Genomic DNA, 20,466 nt, shown 5'->3' with positions numbered 1-20,466 from the left:
GGAAAAACTGACTGCGAGAACAAGGAAGCCCATGCGCAGGTTGCTTAGGAAGACTGTTGAATCCTTCTCATTAAAACCTTTCTAAAAATGGGGAAGATAAGCATTTGTGAGGGATTGTCTGGTCATACACGATAAAGGAAAGAGCCCAGATGAGCTTTCAGTCTTACACATCTGTGATGTTTTGGAAGTATCTAGACAAACATGTTTTTAATAAAGAGAACCAAAAAAAAAGTGTAACTTTCTTCTAAAAAAATAGGGCATTCTTTGCTTTGAAGGATCTAGTATGGGTGGTAACCCTGCCCACAGCAGGGCGATGGAACTAGATGATCTTTAAGGTCCCCTCAACGCCAAGACATTCTGTGACTCTGTGTCCTTAGTTGGAGCTGGAAATTGGAAGCATGAGGTTATTTTATTTTATCGAGTCACCTTTTGTCTAGCTCAGGTGTTTCTTGGGCTATTTGTTATCACCAAACCTAGGCATAAAAGATGTGTTGGATTAATTTAATGCTACATGAATTATTTTGAATGGAAGTGCAGAGGGACCAGGTGTACCAGTACCTTATTTGTGAGGGCAAGAACTTCATTAACAACTCAGACTTGTTTCCAGAGCTTGTCTGATTTGCACATATAATTCAAATTTGACAAGGAAGATTTCTTGTAACTCTGTGTTCATAATTCTTTGTGAGTTTTATCAATTACTCACTCTTCCTAAGCTTCTAAATCCCATTTTGAAGCCTAAACTCATTTGTTTTGCATGGAAATTAAAACATTTTCTATTCTTCTTTGGAGATTTATTGTAGACAATTTGAGATTAAATTGATTTCATTTTCTGGCCCTCTGACTACTGCAAGACTTGAGTGGTGCATGCTCATTACTTCTGTCTGACAGAAAATCTCTGTGAAGGATACAACTGAGGGCTGACAGTGCTTTCATCCTCATGCTGCTGAGTATCTCGGACCTACCAGGTTGCTCTTGGAGCAGCCAGAGAGCTGCATATTCTGCATTTGTATTGGTTTTAGCTTCCTCTTTGTCTTTGAGCACAGTGTGGATTAGCACAGCACATCACTTCCTCAAACTTTCTGCAATCCTAGTGCAACATTGCAGCCATGCTGCATCACCTCTACAGCCAACTAATGACTTCAGGTAGATGCCTTTTATTTGTCCTAGCTTTCTTAGAAAGCCTTCACTGCTTCCTTTAAGTCACATGGTGCATCACTAGGTCTCATGCATTTGTCCCTGGTGAATAAGTTTCCTTCATGTCAGACATTTTTGCTTTCTGCTTAGCTGATGAGTTCCCTGTAATATTCCCAGAAGTGATTGCACTGTGGTTCGTGATGAATTTGTGTCCCTGAGAGGACAGTGTTAATGTTTCTTTGTGTGTTGTAATGATACTATATAACAAAGCAAGAATACATGCCTAAAGGTTGAATAGTTGCAAACAAAATCCACGCATTGATTGCTGATCTAGGAAAAATAAATAAAAAAGTTGTAATCACTTTTAAAAAGTCAGATGTGCACTTGCATGTCATCATGACCCTTCTGTATGTACTCTTCAGAACACAAGATGCTTTCTGTTTACAGAGCAGCCCATAGCAATCACATAATTTTGTAAGTTTCGTGCATGCTTTTATTATAAATTGGCACATTATGGGAGTACACTTAAGTAGAAGCTCCTTTAATCTAAGTCAAGATAATACAGCCATTTAGGACCTGATTCTAATTAAGCAGTCCCTTGAGGTAGCTTGGAAATGAATATACTACAATTTACGGGCCTATGCACTTGGCTGATTGACAGATAGAGAAGTAGTCAGGAAAAAAAAAAAAAAGAGTCTCAGACACTTCCCAAATATCTTTGTTCTTCCCTCTAAGGTCTTTCTTTAACCCAAGAAATGGTTATTCTAGTTGTCAGAAATCACTGGCTTTTGTCTGGAAGCAGAGTGCTTGCTGTCATGTATGAGGAGCAGAGCTGTCAGGCTCTGTGTAGGGGCTTCATATCCATCACGACCAAGTGTCTCTTAGTTTTTATGGTTTTCTAAGGAAGCATACACTGCTATTAATTAATTAAAGCAAAATAAAATAGACAGTCAAGCAATACTTTTCCACTTAAGCACCCCTTTTTTTTAACCTATCTGCATCTTCATCTTACATACCAGGCTCCAAAGTTGTAAGCTCCTACACGAGCAGTAACTACACAATCTAACCTCTTACAGCACCTTTCCTCTACATGCAGTTTGCAGTATGCTACATTTCTTCTGCAAATTATCACAGCTCACTGGAGTGGAGGTTCCAGATACAGCATCCCTGCCTCTCAAATTAGATGATCTCTGAATAAATGGAAGGAAAGAAAGAAGAAAAAAAAGCAGGCCTACAAGCATATACCAGACTACTTCAGGCTGTTCCCCTTGCTCTCCTCCTCTTCCACTGATTGCTATAGCCAGTAGGTGAAAGCCAGGCATCTCATCACCTTGTGATGATCTCTTGCTGCCCAGGGGCCACAGCAGTCAGAGCCATTTCAGAAATGATGATCAGTTCTCTCTTTTTCTGAATATACCTTTTCCTTGTATCCTGACATGATTTCTTCATGATGAACAAAACTATGAATTCAGGTCCTTGCTTCTTTAATCTCTGATCTCTGGTGCAGAAAGTGAGTGGTCTGTTATCTGTGGCTGTTGCCATTAGGAGAGAACTAATTTAACTGGACAGATTGGGCTGCCCTCTGGATAGTGCCCACCCTCAGTGTGGCCACTGAAGAGAGCAAGGCACTGAGCTTATGGATGCTGGATCTCCCCCAGTCAGTCTTTTTGCCTTCAGCTGTGTGGCATGTTTCACCAGATATGTTAGATGTGTTAGATTAAGCCTGTGCCCTGCCTCAGAGTGCAGAATGCATTGGCCAAAAACTTCATTTCCCTTCTCATTTTAAAGAAAGATATCCTTTAAAAAAAGGCAATGTGATTCTGAAACCTCAGAGGATTTCAAATGTCATCCCTCAAAACAAGGTACCCAATTTTCTTGAAAATCACTGACCAGACTTTAAGTTGGCAGCAGGCATCCTTTAACATCCATGCAGGTCAGGAAAACTGCAGTACAGAAGCCAAAAGATTTAGCATAAATGCAACCTATGAAATCTTGGAATGGCTCAAATATTTCTTAAATTTGTTTACTATTATTTTTCATCCTGTGTTTCAATAATGTTTGTTTTTACGTTCCCCAACTCATGTGGCAGGCAGTGAAAAGAGTTATTAGTAAAATATTAATACTGTCATCTTGCAGGACATATTGTTTATACAGTCACAGATGCAGATTATATCTCAGATCAGTGGAGCAATTTTTAAAATATCTCTTTCTGGAGCTGCAGTTGGAGTATGATTACAGTTGTCCACAATAGTTATATCATACAGCAAATTAGGAAATATATGTCAGGACCCATTATGCTAATGGCAGTCTTGCAAGATTCTTAACGATGTAAGTAGATGCCAGACTTGCAAACCGATGACCCTCTTTGAAACAATACCCCCAGAAGAGAAGAGAGAACAAATATACTGTTGACTTGTGCATGGCTGTCAAGTTAATGCTTCGCAGGAATCCACAGCACTAATCGCATTTCTTGAGTGCAAGTTCTTCCTTTCTTTGGCTCCCTCATGAGGTATCCCTTAAGCACTCATTAGACCAGCACAGCTGAAAATTGGTAAATTTGTTTTCATTGTCAGCTACCATTTTGGTCCTGGCCAGATACAAAAGAGATGACGCTGCGCTGTTGAGGTCATTTTGTTTCCTGCAATTTTTATAAATAAATACTTTGTTTGCAAAACCCATTAAAATAAAGATCATATATATTTATGCTCCATCAAACACCTCGTTTGTAAAGGGGTGAGAACAATAAAACTGTGTTGGGCAGGGAATGGAAATTTTCTGCCCTAACTGGCCATTTAAGTAGCACATCTGGAGAAATGTAGCTGCCAAATTTTTAGCAATCATCAGCAGAAGCAGCATCAACAAGGGAACCACTGTGGTATGTGTAGTGGCAATATTTATTTTATGCAACAAAGAGTTTGTCCCAATACCAAATTAAATTACATATCAAATTAAAGACAAGATCGTGCTTTACAGTCTTTCAGTGGGTTCTCGTTATTATAGAACAGGGACTCATCATTCCCGCTCTGAAGGAGTGAGTTTATGCAGATACACAGCTGCAGTCAAATCAAATGACACGGAAATGCAGAATGTGCAAGGGCAGGGGCTAAAGCTCCCTTAGTTCCTCCTTCAGTCACAGAAGCTCTGCGCCTGCAAGCTGAGGATTATCTGAATAGTGATCAAATGTTCTGAGGAAATGTGTTTTAATTAAATTCTGCTCAGCTAAGAAGGGAGACAAGGAGACAATTGTCAACAAAATCCCTCCTTGATGGGTTACTGAATGCTAGTCCCTCACAATGTCCCTCAGTATTTCACTTTGGCAGGAAGGCAGTAATAGTACAAGTTAGCAGTGCAGCGTCTGGCAAAGGCAGTGCTCTTCAGGATCTGCTTACTGACATTGCCAATGCAGTCATGAAATATAGTTTTCCAACCTGTGGAGTACTGTACACAGTTTTTGTGGATACTATAAATGAGACTGCGGGGGTAGAGGAGGATGCGCATGCAGAGGACATGTAATGTAAAGTTCTAAACTCTGGTATAGCTTATGCAGCTCTGGTCAAGAGATTTCATCTCTGATTTGGCCTCACAAGTTCATATTTCTTTATCTTCACAAATTCAAGCACAAGGGAAAAAGTAATGTTGCTCTCGCTTTTTGCATATTTGTTCCTATTACAGTAATATCTTCATCATCTTCATTACAGTACACTGGGGTATTATTGTTCCTCTACATCACTGATCTAGATGATGGGCCAGAATGTATCCTCAGGAATTCTACTGATGATTTAAAATGAGGAGGAGTGCTGAGAGACTTCAGTGGAATATAAAAGTGGACTGACAAGAATCTCATTAAGTTCAAAAAGGAGAAGTGCAGTGTACTGCACTCGGGGAAAAGCAACCACAGGTACTGGAATACAGGCATGCTGGAAACTGACCAGATGGAAGGCAGCTTGGCAGAAAAGGAGCTGGTTGGCCTGGTGGACACCAAGTTAAACATCAGTCTGCAATGGTCTGTTGGTGCTAAGAATGCTAATGGTATTAGACAAAGTATCCCTAGTAGGTCAAGAGAGGTGATCCTTTCACTCTACTAGGAATTGGTAGACTGCCAGGCCCAGTTATGGGCTCCTCGATCCAGAAGTCATGAACATACTGGAAAGAGTCCATGGGAGGGCCACCAAGGTGATCTGGAGCATCTCATATGAGGAGAGGCTGAGAGCTGGGACTGTTCAGCCTGAAGATGGCTCAGGGCATTCTATTAATACCTGAAGGGAGATTGCAAAGAGGAGTCAGGCTCATTCCACTGATGCCCAGTGCCAGAACAGGAAGTTGTGGACACCAGACTGGAAAACAAGAGGCTCTGTATGAACAACAGAAAGCAGTTTATTACTGAGCACTGTCCCAAGGTTCCCTGAAAGGCTGTGGGGATCTTCAGAAGCCACCTGGACATGGTCCTGGGTAACGTGCTCTGAATGCTTGTGCAGTGGGTTTTGAGCAGGTAGCATCCAGAAGTCCGTTCCTACATCAGCCATTCATTCTGTGGTACTGCAATTCTGAGCAAGAGTCTCAGAAGAAAAGACAAAATATCATTACTAATCCAGAGAAAGAGGGAAAAACAAAAGCAAGGCAAGCTGAGAGATGACAAGGGTGGAGGAGGGTCTCAATACAAGCTATTTTATGGCTAATCTCCAAAGAATAAGAACTTCAAGGACACCCATCAGTCAAGGAATTGTTTATCAGAACTACAAAGTGACAGGATATTAGCAAAAATAAAGAGATAATATAGAAAGAAACATAATTTTCAGCGGATCTCCTGTGACTCATAGTCACAATCTGGCAGTATTTTCTGTGAAGTTAAAAACATCTTTACTTTGCGGGAACAATTCCATGGAAACTCCACTAACTGAAGTTTCTAGATTTGATGTTTCCCCATAGGGAAGTACAGTGCACTGGAAACATGAGGTTCTTGGTATTATTCAAAGATAAAACTGATTCCAATGAAGGGAAAGGTTGTTGTTGCCTATAGCCAAGAGAGATTATTAAAAAAGAGTTCACAGTTGCATATGCAAAAATCTGTCTCTGCATTTTCATAGAAACTTTCATTTACATATTGCTTTTTCCTTACTTTCCCATTCCTGATCTCCCATCTTTTTCTAACCTAATATTTTATTCCCTATCTTAGAACTGATGGAGAATCATATAATTCACCTACAGGATTTTTTGATCAGCCCCTTCATTTAGAAATCTCTGTGTAAATGTCATGCAAGTCATTCATGAGTGAGACTAATCCTCTCATATTTTGAAAATTATACTGGGGAATATAGATTCTGGGCTTCAGCAGCAGAGTAAGCTTTATTATGCCTATGCTTATCTGTGAAGATGTGCTGTATTTAGAAACTGAGGCCATGTGTCTCTTCTTTAACCATCATAATATTTTGCCCAACTTTCCATCCCAGTTGTAATTAAGACCTACTACCTTAGCTGTGGGCAGTTGTAACTAGCTAGGAAGTAATCATAACCAGATTCTCAGAGACTGGAATCACTGGGACACCATAGCACATAAACTGTGTTGTGGAATGCACATGGAGAGCACAAATGATATTCTTCTAGGAAACAAATAAAAAAGGTTTAAAATAGTAAGTGGCTGGTCTAGATATTGTATAATATAGGTGAGGCTTTCTTCTTTGTTTTTCCTAATTATTATTATTTACACAAAATCTGAGATTCTTGCCTAATAGTATAGAAATCATCTTTTGATAAAGAATTAGGCCAATATCCATGTAACTGTGCTAGAAATCTCATAATAAATGCAGTGATGCTTGGTGCTAAGTGCTCTGTAGCAAACACTAGTCATTGTGCTAGCATAGCAAACACAAAACTAGAAATGTATTATATGCAATTATTTTAACGATTACTTTCTCTAGTTGCTTTAATAGTAGTGGACTTCATTTTGAGACAGAAATATGATCTTCCTATGAATAGTTCAGTAACATATAAGCTGTTTTATAGCCACCCATACATTCTGTGACCTGAATAGCTGGCTACCAGCATGGACATGGTTGTGGGACTGGTTCAAATGGGAACCAAAAGACTGGAGAAATACTTTAAAATAGTTATAATTAGGCTATGATTTAATGCTTGTGTGACTGTGGAAGATATGTGTGGAATAATCTGATCTGTAAATTTGTAAATCTGAAATGTGGTAGATATCATGCAGTGAATTGGCTGTGTTGACTCCTCAAGTGCACAATTTCTAACTTGCCCCGTGTGTGAAAGTGGTGATTACGGAGGGTTCAAAGGAAGGAGGAGATCTAACTGATTTTTTTCTAAAACCTGCTGTCAGGATTTGACTGCTAGGTTGTTGCATTAAAACTGAAAATCCATGTTTTTGAATGGAGGCAGGTGTGATTTCAGGGCTTTTCTTCCATCTCAGTGCTGTCGACTGCACAGTCAACATGCCAGCTGGGTAGGTGCCTTGGGAGATTGTGGCAAGGGATGAGCTGTTTGTGAATCCAGAATAGCCTTTGATGATGGTTACACAATCTGACAGTACCTCAGAGTACAGGCAGTGGTAGAAATCAGGTACAGGGAACTTTTTTGATGAAAACCTGGGAACCTATGAACTCTAATGTGAATTTGTCTCTAGAGCCTGATTATCTACATTTCTGTTAGTGCATAGTAGGTCTGTACCATGGAGGTTTTGTGCCAGCAGCCTACAGATCTGCTTTTATGGCAAATAATTTAGTGCAAGAAACCTGTGTACTATTATTTTAGTTATGGCTGTCCAGTTCCTAACAGTCTGAACACAAAAGATACACATCAGGAGATTTTTACCAAGTCAGTAACTGAATGTGTATTGCTTAAGATAATGAGATAGCATTCACATTCAAGATAATATGTTTAGGGTAGCATATATTTTTCTTGAGCATAAAATTGATACTTTCCATCAAGAGAGAAAAGGAAAAAAAGAGGAAGCAGTGGATAAAATTTCACAGAGTGAAACTACATCTTTGTCTGCTCATATAGAAGCCTTCCACATACCTAGAACTGTCAAAATTCCCAAGCACTTGGGATCACTTGGTACTAAAAGCACTTGTGTGCATCTAGTCTTTCTTTGGGACTGGATGATTACACAAACCATAGTGTGTTAACTACGCAGCAGAGAGTAGTTTCTCCTCTGCTCTGGGGAAAGGTCTGATAGTTACGTGATATTAATGTGTTGGGAATACCATGTGTTTCTCTTGCTCCTACCATAGTAGCTTCCCACTAAAAAGAGATAAATAAACCAAGAAGCGTGCCTTTGATTTGGCCAGTCATGGTACAGTACGTAAGATCTCTTTCTCCTTTAATGGCTCACTTAGTGAAAAGTAGTAAAGACTGTGCTGGCAGGTGATAAAAGGAACCCTACATTTGATCTTTGGGTAACAATGTGAAGAAAGAAAGTAACAAGCTCTTCTGATCCTCTGCTATTTTATTTTGTGTAGAAATGAAAGGAAAATAGTTCTTTCCTCACAGAGAAAAGAGAAAGAAAAATGATGGCATGAATCCTCATGAAAGTTGATTATTCTGTGTATTAGACATAGATAGAAAAAAAAAAAAAATGCTAAGCCATTAAAGAGCTTGGTGAATTTAAAGGAATGTTGATATGAAAACTAAAATCTTCATTGTGAACTTTTGGCTGTGAGGCAGTAGGCTAAGCTTCATTTTCTGTTTGTTTCACAATAGAAGCTGTGCAGTGAATTAACTCTTCCTTTCAGAAGTTTTATCTCCACAAGACTTACAGAGGAACAAGAACTTAGGTGCGTGCCCCTGTAACAGTTAGTGCTGCCTCCTTCTCTGTTGCAAATATAGTTTCCAGGGTAGGATAGAATGGAAAATCTGTGAGAATAAATACTATTAGTGGATGGTGAGTTTCCCATCTGAAACAAGTTACACTTAGTTACTGCTAAATAGCTTTTACCGTACAATAGCTTTTAACATACAAGCCCATGCCATGGGCTTGTTTAGCTTGGAGAAGAGAAGGCTCTGGGGAGATCTCATTGCAGCCTTCCAGTACTTGAAAGGAGCATACAGACAGGAAAGGGAATGGCTGTTTACGAGGGTGGACAGTGACAGGACAAGGGGGAATGGTCTTAAACTGAGACAGTGGAGGTTTAGGTTAGATAGTATGTGGAAGTTTTTCACACAGAGAATGATGACAGACTAGAACAGGTTGCCCAAGGAAGTTATGGATGCCCCATACCTGGAGGCATTCAAGGCCAGGCTGGATGTGGCTCTGGACAGCCTGGTCTGGTGGTTGGTGACCCTGCACATAGCAGGGGGGTTGAAACCAGATGATCATTGTGGTCCTTTTCATCCCAGGCCATTCTATGACTCTATAATTCTATGATTTCACTACTGAAAGTAACTACTCAGCATTGAAAGTAGCTTTTAAAGTTCTTAATACTGAAATATTTTTTAAAGCCTGGTTAGATCTTTTTTATATCTGCAGAATTAACAATATATTTGCATATCACATTTGTGGAAGAAGTTCTTGGAAGAAATACCTACTGTGTAATTTACATAATGATGTTATTCCATCAGGGCTGGGAAGAACCTCATTCACTGGAGGAGTTATTAAGGACTGTTTCTTGGGATGTGGTAACTCTCAAACAAAAACAATCACGTGATAGTGTCATTTAAATTTAACATGGTTGGTTACCAGAGAAAGAATTATCCATCCACTGTCTTTGCTACTGTAGATCTGAAAGAATCTGCTGTAGCATCTGTGAGAAAAATGGAAACATAACGATAGCAATGAAATTACACTAATTCCAAACAAATACCATTAGAGCAGGAAGGTTTGTGGAATGTCAGGAGTGGGCTGGCTTTTATCTTCTTGCCACTTAAACACGTTTTGTACTTTGCAAAATATTCAGGTTGCCTCCCCAGACAAAATAATTGTTTCTGAAAACACACATGGAAGCCAAACTCAGGGCATCTTTACCAACACAGGCATTTCATGCTGCCTTGCTGTGTGACTCATTGTGTTAAGCAGTCTGTCTCTATCTCAGTGGCTTAGAAAAAAAAAGCATAATGTTGCTTAAAAAGGACACTCACAGAATGGTGTGTCTGTGTGCATGAGACTCCTATCCTCCAGCATACAGAGTTAAATTTTGTGCGTATTTTCATGTCCTTCTCAAAGTAATGCGCTGGTATTATTTACAGACATGTGACTGTTGTTTTTTTTAATCATCCTGGTTGCCTAGCTACAGCAGCAGCTTGTTGCAGTACGTTCCAGAGTACATAGTGGCTGCTTTAAAAAGTTCGTGTTCATTTTCAGAGGGATTTTCTCTTATCTGGGAGGCAGGAAAGGGAAAAGGGAATTAAAGTTTTTGCTAGTGAACTCAGAGTCCTTGCTTATCAAATGGAATGAGCTTTCTGAAGTCAAAAATACTATGTGGTAAAACTGTGAAGGTAAGCACACATACAGCCATGTGAGAAATCCATGCAGCTGAATCCAATACTATAAAGCAAATTCCTACCCACTACCTCCTTTCATCCTTAACACTATGCAAGGGTGATATATACAAAAATTCTCATAGAAGCATAACAAACCCTGCTAAAAGGTGCTAAAACCAAATCTCACTTTACTGTGCCATTCTGTTCTTCTGGAGATAGGTAGGAGCTTCATTTAATTAAAATAATAATAATAATAATAAAGCTCTATAAAAATGAGAACCTGGAGAGCAAAAAACATTGTGCTCTTCTGGACGTTAGGGTAATTTATGCACTGGCACCTGCTGGGACTGACTGAGCAGTGATGTAATCTGGTGTTCTTTTACCCTAAATTTGTCTTGCTTTTGGTTTATTTCTGTCTAGTCCTTGTTTTTCAAGATCTTCACATTATTCTTTAAAGCTGACATAAATGCCTTTTTGCTATTCAAGGGTAAATGCCAACCTTTTTCACAGCAGTTCATGGACATCTTGCATCCAAGGTTGCACAAGTCTTATTTAGCAGTGATCTTTATATGTATGCACAGTCGATCTGATCCAAAGCTCAGAGAAACCATCCATATTTTTTTATATATACATACAGAAGCAGACTTTGAATCAGAGCTTATTAGACATATTATTCTTGCAGATTGGCTGGTAATGACAGGAGTTATTTTCCTTGGTGATAGCAACAAAGTAATGTGCATTAGGTTACAGCAAAAAGTTGGATGAGAGAGAGAAAAGGAATGAAGAAGGAAAGTGAATGAAGGCAGTGGAGAGGGGAAGGAGGGAGGCCATGCCACAAGAGAGAAAACAGTTTTGATATTCTCAGTGAAATCCAACACTGTTAGATCTTATGATGCATTGAAAAGCTGAGAAGAAGGAAATGGCACTATTTTAGAATTCACTGCTGTAATTTGGTTCTGTCACACAAGATCATTTCTAAACTGCAGCAGGGACTGCCTTGGTGTAATGCAAGGAAATGCAAAGACTGTCATAGTGCAATTCATTAGACTTAGATGGTGATCTGCACTCTGGTAAAAATGAGGGGTTTTGCTGCTGAAGATGGGTTTCATTTGTGCTCATCTCCTGGGACTTCATCAACTATCACTTCTCAGGCAGGTGCTGAATGTTGTGCTTGAAGTAGATTATTACTTCCTCATTCTTTGCTCTTGTTGATGGTCATTTAAGGTACATTTTTATGGTTTGGTCAAAGTTGGCTCAAGCTTTGATTCAGAATATTTTTTGTTATTTTCAGCAATTGCATTTCAAATAGAGTAGTACTTGTATGATACAAGGCAGAGGGAGGCACTAACATAAGCTCCATTTTTGCTTCTGTTCAGTGATAGAAAAGCTATATAGTACACTTTCTCTGTGCTGTAGGTGTAAGTTTGAGAGAAGGCCTCCATTCCACTTCCAGGAAGCATAGCTGAACTGTGGTGAGGCTGTATGGTGTTGGAAAGCTGTTGCTGTTATCCTAAAAATCATGGAAGTGCTAAAGTGTGTGAAGGTCCTGTTTCATACATCCTTCCTCACCAACACTGTGCCCAACTACTCAGGAACAAGTGAGTTCTTTCCTTGGGATTGACCAAACAGGTCTTTGATATTGCCATGACACAAAATTGACAGCTAACTCTATTATGCCAAACGTGAAAAGAAATGCAGCTGTAGGCATATGAAATTCAGTCACAAGCTGTGTTCCTCAGTGCTGGCTGAAAGACATTGCCTATTTCTTACCCTAAAAGTGAGCTGGCTCCATGCATTCCAGTTCTGTTTCCAGCTGTGGTTATTTGTGATCTTGGAATTTTTTCTGTCACTCAGCAGTGCTGTATAGAGTTTTGTGACCTTAAGTATCTTAAGGAAATCACTGCTACTATCTGAATTCCTTGGAGAAGTTTAGAAGCAGTGAGTTTCCAATTAGGGTTCCACATATTTTCAAAATTGAAATAAAAGCAGAAGAAAGAATGTGTTTCTTTTTCATTGGATACTTTCTCATTTGCCACTGCAACAAATTTCCTTCCTTAATACTTAATTGAAAAATGTAGCTTAGATCTTAACACTACATTAATTATCAAGATTACTTGGCAAGTTTTCATGGTATATTGCTACATCATTCTTTAACAGCATTTCTATGCAAATTCGGGGGCAATGGGATGAGAATAATAGAAAAGAGGCATCTTAAAATGTTGTTTGAATTTCTCCCATAATCCTACTCCTAGTCTAAACAACCATACCATTGAGTGCACTGCAAATCAGTAATAAAATGTATTTCTCTGGCATAGAAGTATTTGATTATATAGTTGATTATATAGTTACTGTCTGGCTTGCAATGGCCAGATACATCGAGGACTGAAAGAAGAAGAGGAACAGCAAACAGCTGCTACATTGAAAGAGAACTGTCCATTGGTCTTCATCCACCCACACACTTTGCTCAGTAATTCACTTAGGCTATGAATCATTATCAGATTGACTCCCAGGAAGACAAATCACCAGGCAGCCACTGCATTCAGCCACTATGTTTATAATACCGATTACAATTTTCTATTGTATCTCAAGAACTGTGGTTTATTCTATGTGATTCATTTGTTTATTTATTTATTTATTTTGCCTGTGGGGATGAAGGGGAAAAAATATAACTTTTTATTTCCCTCGTTTTCAGCTATTTTTTGAGCCATCTTGGTGACCAGAGATGTGGATGAAGCATAGTGTTTATGCTCAAATAAAACATAAGGTGAAAGAAATATGATGATTGGAGGATAACAAAACATTGCATCAGAATTTTCCTGACTCACTTGTTAATTTAGATATTAATAACAGACATACCTAACATGGGAAACAGAAAAAATGGACATGACAATGGCTGGGCCATTCTTTAGGATATTCTCCTCAAGAATAATCCATGTTCTTCTGCATTTGTACAGCTCAGATGTTAGAATAGATGTTTTGGCTGCTTGAATTCATCTAGTTGCAAAACAAATACAATTTTTTGTTGCTTCTGTTTTCTTCACTTGGAATAACAAATCCTACAGTAGAACAATGTGTGTAGGGAAATGTGCATTCATTTATCTGCAACTGCATGTATGCAAAATATATATATATATATAATGGGATGAATATATTTGGCTTTGCTCAATTGAAAGCAAGTTACATTTTTACTATTGAATTTTGATCATGTAAATGTTATTGAAGTTTTTAGAGTGACCACACAGTTAATTTATGGGCTGTTTTTAACATAGCCATCATTTGTTAGCATTTGACTTAGACATTGGCAAGCAGTCCTGTCTTGGAAAATCCACAAGCAATTAAACTCTGAGACAGGCATAAAAACTGGCTAAGTCCAAAATTGGAAGCCAAAACTTCATCCCTGCCTTGACAAGTAACTTCACCCCCTCAAGTCTAGACTTCTTCAATCTGAAGAATTTATAGAGGGTTTATGAAAGTGATCATGAATAGCACTGTGGAGGTAATTGGGGCTTTTGGGAGGTGAAAGAAAAAGCCTGCAATGAAGATCAAGACAAAATAAAAACACTGTTTTCTACTTGGTGATGTATGTAAGACTAAGACATTTTATTTAGCTGTAGCCAAAATCTACCTTCAGAATGCAGCTTCATGTAATATGAGGTATGCTAACATTCACAAGGTTTAACATCAGTGGCACTTACCTCTTTTGGCCAGTGGTGCAGCTCTTCACTCACTCATCCAGAATTTGCACTGAAGTCACTTCTCTACCTTTAGAGGACTAGAAGCTGCATTGTGCAACTTTTGTTGTAAAGCTGAGTGTATTAATCATTCACGGATCCCCATCTCCTCTAATGATCCAGAGTGGATGCTCTAAATAGTGAAGCAGAAGCAAAAAGGAGAAGGAATACATCTACCTTTAGTATTCAGAGCAGTATCTGATTAGACAACTAAATTTAAACTTTGTCCTAACAGAAGTACCCACATATTTAATGGCGTTGTGTCATATTTCTCATATCTTACATTAAAAAAATTGCTTTATCAAATAGAAATAGAAACATAAAAAACAAACAACAAAAGCACTTTGGAATCACTTAACACTTCAGACTGGTATGCCAGTGACATCTTTCATACAACAGATCTATTCTGTCTACACAGAACAGTATTCTTCACTTTCCATAAATGTCCAATATATATTTTAAAAATTAATGGAATTAATGATATCATCCAAAAGCAAAAGATGAAAAATAGAGAGGAAGAAATTAAGCAGCAGTAAATCTCACTCTTTCTTTTCTGCTGCCTTTCATCTGTAAAGTAACCACAAGGACTCACAACAGTTTAAATCTTGCAATAATAAATGAAGTAAAAGCAGTGAAAAACTTTAGTCACACCTATAATTTTTTCTGCTCTACCCATTATTTTACTCAGGCTGCATTGCCAGTTCCAGAGTCAGTGCTACTGGTAAGAGTTTAGTTTTGAACTACACCTGATGTCTTAAGTTGTATCAATATTTCTAAAGGTACTTATCTATCTGTAATGATGTTAAGCTTTTTGAGTTTCAAAGCTAATGCTTAAACAAAGTACAGCTTCTTCACCTTAGCATATGTTTAAAGCATCTCTTTTTCTGTACCTACCACTGAAGTTGGAGCTTAATTTCCCTGATAGGAGTGTGTCCATTAACAAGAAAAATGATCCTAATAAGAGCTAAGAATGCAAAGGCTGTGATGTCAAAAAAACATTTACTAAAAAATTTACTAAAACTAGTAAAATTTTCCAACTAAAACATATCTCCTCACTAATACAGTTTTCTGACATAATAATTAATCTCATAGAACCAAAGTCTCATTTGTAACATTCCATTTCTTCAGAAGTTATGCATATATTCAGTATGAAATGGAAATGCAGAGTATTTATTTTGTATGTTTAGAATCCCATTCGTTTGGCTTGAGGTTTACATGTTCTCTCTCAATGAAGATATTTTCCATTGATTTAAAAAGACCATTCTGCATAAATTGTATATTGCATACAGGAGCACTGATACCCCGTAGTAAATAGCAGTACTCATCATGAAGACTTACAGCCCAGCAGACAGGCACATAGTAGCATATCAACATGCTGAGAAACCCTCTCCTGGCAAGCTGTTGGGAGGATCACAGCCTACTCAGTTTCACAACTTGCTCTTTCTGCTTTCATAGGCTGCTAACTTGTAGAGAACTGTTTGACAGATGCTTTTCTTTCAAGTATTGTTACAAAAGAAGTGCAACAACACTCTGTGGGACAGATCTTCCAAAGGCTGCAGGAGATAGAAGAGCAGCACAAAATGAGAAGTGCATGCTTGTTGTAGGGATAGACTCATGAGGCTAAGGATGAGGAGCAGTGCTGAGTCTAACATGTTGTAGGCAAATTTTCTTTGGCCATTCTGCCTTGGGCAAGAATAGTGGAGGCTATGGTATAGACAGTCTTCCATTAACTTGTCATCCGCTGTATTCAGGCTCATTTTCATTCATAGTGAATTGTCAGTTACTTCTTCAGAACTGACAGCTTTGACAAACATTGCTTCCTCTGTGCACTCTTCACATTACATCATGCACATTTGTATTCTCCTCAGGTTTCCTTCCGAGCAAAGAACAGTTTGGGGAAAATCATTTTCAAAGCTCACTTTCAACAATATTTTCAAGATGGCTGGCACTGCTTTGATTTATGGTTTCTATGATAACACCTACAGTAAAACAATCTGCTCTTGTTTTAAAACATTTGGTTCTTATGCTTTTACTTCATCTCTCTGCAAGTCGTGTAAACCACAGCAGTTTCACCACCTGCTGCCTGCATTGGATGCATTTACATCAGCATTTTAGATCAGATTGGGACTGGACTTCTGGAGGAAATCTCGTGGCTGCTCCCCACTTTCCAAGTGTTGCTTCCCAAGGCAGAGTTGTCTCAGAGTGCATGACATGGATTCATCCCAACTGCTATTAAACAGGAGAAACACTGAAACAATACACCAAATGCACTTCATCTGCCAATCACCATGGGACCAAAGATATGCTGAATTAAAAGCCTTCTGAAAAACGTATGGTGTGGACATCTGGTCCTCAGCCCCAACTGTTTCACTCTATAAATCAATTTCTATTGGTCTACAGAACAAGTTAATACGCATAGACATGTATTCTGCCGTTCAAACATAATTTGAAACAACAAAACCAAAATCCCATTTGTTCTGAAGTTCCCCACATTCCTGCTCCAGCATGAAGCCCGTTATTGATTTCCTCTACATTTAATTCCATAGATTTTGATCAATGCTACAACATCTCAGTACCTACTGAGTTAGTATGGTTTTGCACATAAGTGACAAAATGTACACATCTCATTCTTTGATAGAAAGTTTGTTTTTTCCTATGAAATAGTTCCCATATTGCCTGTGTTTCTCAGTACTGAGGTCACCTGTGCAAACAAACAAACAAACAAACAAAATAATAATAATAATAAAAAAAAAAACACCTGCTGAACCAAAAAGAAGAAAAAAATGATTAAAAGTCATCAAATATCTATTCAGATTCAGCAGGAGCATTGATTTGGGGCATTCAGATCATCTGTCTTAGCTGGAAGACTATTGTCCTCTGCAACCAGGAAATACTTTTCATTTATCCTTGGATGATTTCAACCAGCAGTCATACAACAAGGATAGACTTATTTAATTTTATGTCAAGCTGCAGAAAAACTATTTGCATTTTATCCATACATAAGATAAATAGATCAGTTTCTTACCACATGCACAGGTGAGTGTGTGGTATCCTATAATTACATGAAAATCACTGCTCTAAAATGTATAGATGTAAGAATTCAGAGATGTCCTAAGATTTCAGTAAGGGATAAACAGTGTAAGGAGAATCACAAGCACTTGACTTAATTGTTTACACACACTAAAAATCCTGAACATTATCAAATCTTTGTAGCAAGCTCACATCACAGGTTTGAGGCCTAGCTGGGCAGTAGAAAATAATGCTTTTCACCTCGTCAGCCTTCCAGCTTCCCTCATTTCTTCCTCTCAATATTTACAACAAGCTTCACATCTAGAATGAATGAAGAAGCTTCCTAGCTTGAATCACAACATCACCGTAGTGCCTACAGCTGGCATCCGACCTAACTCCGAGTGCCCTGGCTCAGGATGCAGTGGTGGGTTACAGTGTTGGCACAGCACTGTCTTCTGGTATGCAGATTACTAATGTTATAATTAGCTTCATGCTAGGGATTTGTTATATTATTCTCTGATGCTCAGATAGTAACTATCAAGACAAAGAATTTATGTTTTATGTTGCAAAGCAGGAATTCAAATTATTAAACTAGGAAACTTGAAATAAAAGGATGGTTTCTGTAAATTTGATGTATTTGTTTGAGTTGAACTTGATAGAAGATAGTAGGGAATATAAAGGGAAGATGCAAATCAAGAATATTTACATTCATCAGAAGAAATGTGGAAGAAGGGACCCAAGTGGTGGGAGGAGGGTGGATTTTCCATCAATCCTGGTGTCACTGGATGAAGGAGCAGCATAAGGAAAAGCATGCTGACTAGAGAGTCATGGTAACTTCCTGAAGGAGAGACTGCATGTAAGCCAGGAGAGCAGGTATGACAGTGGAAGAAAAGGTGCTCTCTGTGCATTGCCCTGCAACAGAGGCAGCCTCTGGAAGCCTTGGGGAGGAAGGAACAAAGAAGGCAGAGACGAGAGTGGATAGTGCAGACTAATTCTGAGGGACTGCGGTGGGCGGCCAGCCAGGCCTGACCTGGCAGCTTGGAAGGTCACAGAGTTGGCTGAAGGCAGACCTGGACATAAGTGCCTGCCTGCAAGGATGCACAGGAAAAGCTGAGAATTGTTATTTCTTCCTTTCTGACTCTACCTGGAGGCTTTGCTGCTTTAAAAGTTCACTATTTCAGTTTATACTGAAATAAAATTGGCTTTTTTAGTTTTAAAGGCTTCAATACTTGTTAGAAAATTCACTATAGAATACCTGAGCATGTTCACCTCCAAGTTTAGGTAGACTTGGACTCAGAATTTGTCAAGGGCAGCATTAAAGATAAGAAGTGAAATACTACACTGTTCATAGAAATCACATTAGAAATCAAGTTACTGCAGTGTTTGTCCAGCTCACAGCTGATGCCCAGGAGAAGCAATACCTGAGATGAGCCAGATGCCCACCAGTGTGCCCTTCCCAAGGGTAGACTGCTTTCTTAAACCGGATTCTAATCCCCACCTGCAGGAAATTCACTTTCGTTATGCTGTGACTACAACTTTTTTATTTGCCCGGCCATTGTGCCTAGCAGTTTCTTCCGTTCCTGATTGAAAGAAGTAAATGGATCTGTATGCCATCTGACCTGCAGTACTTCTGATGTGGCAAGGTGATAGTGGTAACTGGCCTGACTTGATCCTTTCTGAATAATTTAGTTCAGTTATGTTTCTAGGTAGCTGGCTATCCAGATGAGCATCTTGTATTACTGCCTATTGTCATGGTTACAGGTCTGGCTGCATCTCCTCTCCCCTCACTGAGTTTTCTGAGTGCTATGTGAGGGCTGTCCTTGCCTGGGGTACAATACAGCCAATCTTCCACTGACAGACATGGATGCATAACAGCAGTCTGTAAATGAGCCACGGCTCATTTCAGCATCTCTGATAGAATTTAAATGTGTGCAATGGATTCACTGATATTCACTTGTGAACTGAAGCAGATATATTTTCTTGTATCTCCACAGTCAAATCTCAGTTATAATTAGTCCCTTTAAATGCCATCAGAATCCTCTGTCAGTAGAAAATATTTGTATGTATGCAAATGTATATGCCACCAAAATGCCATCTAATTTATATTACTGTAATATATAATTTAAAGATTCTCAGGGCAGCAGCTAACTTCTCATACTGGTCTATAGAGAACTTGCTCACTTCTTACCAGAGCTCAAGTATGTTTGTTGTGCCTGTGTCTGTGCAGCCCAGCGCCCTGGAGAAATTGCCCTGCTGTGGCATAGGGCGTCCTGACAGCTATATGAGGTGGCTGCATTGTCCTTCGTGGACAAAGCTAGACCCTACAGCCAGCCTCTCTGGGCAGAGCATCACAAACTTTTTCATTTTGCTGAGTGAAATCACTTTTTGTTTTTCTCTCTGTGTAAGGATTACTTTAAAGATCACGCTTCTATTTATTAAAAATTTTCTGGGCTGAGTGAGTCCATCAGGCAGAAGGAATGTTGGTGACATTTGGGTGATGAAAGAGTTGTTTAGAAAGGAGGGTTTTGCAGTAACTTCAGATTCTTTTTGAATGACAGTTTCTTTCATCTAAAAGCTCATTTCTTGCTTGTTTCATTTATTATTTCTGTATGTTATGCTTGAGGCATTTTTGTTGTTTTCTGCTTTCCCTGGAGATTCGTGATCATTTCTATATGATATCTAAAATCATCAAAAAGTGACCTAATTCTTGAAGGTAGAGTGCAACACTACTTGTGCAGAGTATTGCAACAGATGAGACCTAAGAAGAGAAGGTATTCTGACCACAGATTGCAGACTGTGTTTTGAATTTGTCACATTGAGAAATATATGGATATAAGCTTGGGTTTAAATGCATTTACTGCAATGTTTTGTTTTCTAGGAACTCTGAACCAAACAGAATGGGGAAAAAAATATTCAGCTTGCAATGGTGCCAAACAGTCTCCTATTAATATAGATGAAGACCTTACCCAAGTGAATGTGAATCTAAAGAAACTTAAATTCCATGGATGGGAAAAGGAAACTGGAGAAGATACTTTCATTCGCAACAATGGCAAAACAGGTAAAGTGTTTCGTGTTTGGAGTTTGGAGTATTTAAAAGTCATAGAGGACAACAAGCCATCGATTTTTAACTAAATCTTTTTCATTTCCCTTTTCCATAGCC

General features: G+C 38.8%; 1 protein-coding gene across 6 annotated transcripts in view; it reads left to right on the top strand.

The window, feature by feature from the left end:
• PTPRZ1 (protein tyrosine phosphatase receptor type Z1) overlaps positions 1–20,466 on the top strand; it is a 128,703-nt gene that overhangs the window by 48,728 nt on the left and 59,509 nt on the right. For all 6 annotated transcript variants that reach the window (XM_072333408.1, XM_072333424.1, XM_072333416.1 and 3 more), the window contains exon 3: positions 20,185–20,364. In XM_072333408.1, coding sequence (XP_072189509.1) covers positions 20,185–20,364 — 180 coding nt within the window. The remainder of the gene's footprint in view (positions 1–20,184; positions 20,365–20,466) is intronic.

Source organism: Excalfactoria chinensis, chromosome 1 (assembly GCF_039878825.1).
Source record: "Excalfactoria chinensis isolate bCotChi1 chromosome 1, bCotChi1.hap2, whole genome shotgun sequence".
Taxonomy (NCBI): domain Eukaryota; kingdom Metazoa; phylum Chordata; class Aves; order Galliformes; family Phasianidae; genus Excalfactoria; species Excalfactoria chinensis.
Note: the sequence above shows the minus strand (reverse complement) of the source record. Positions and strands in the feature narration are given on the sequence as shown.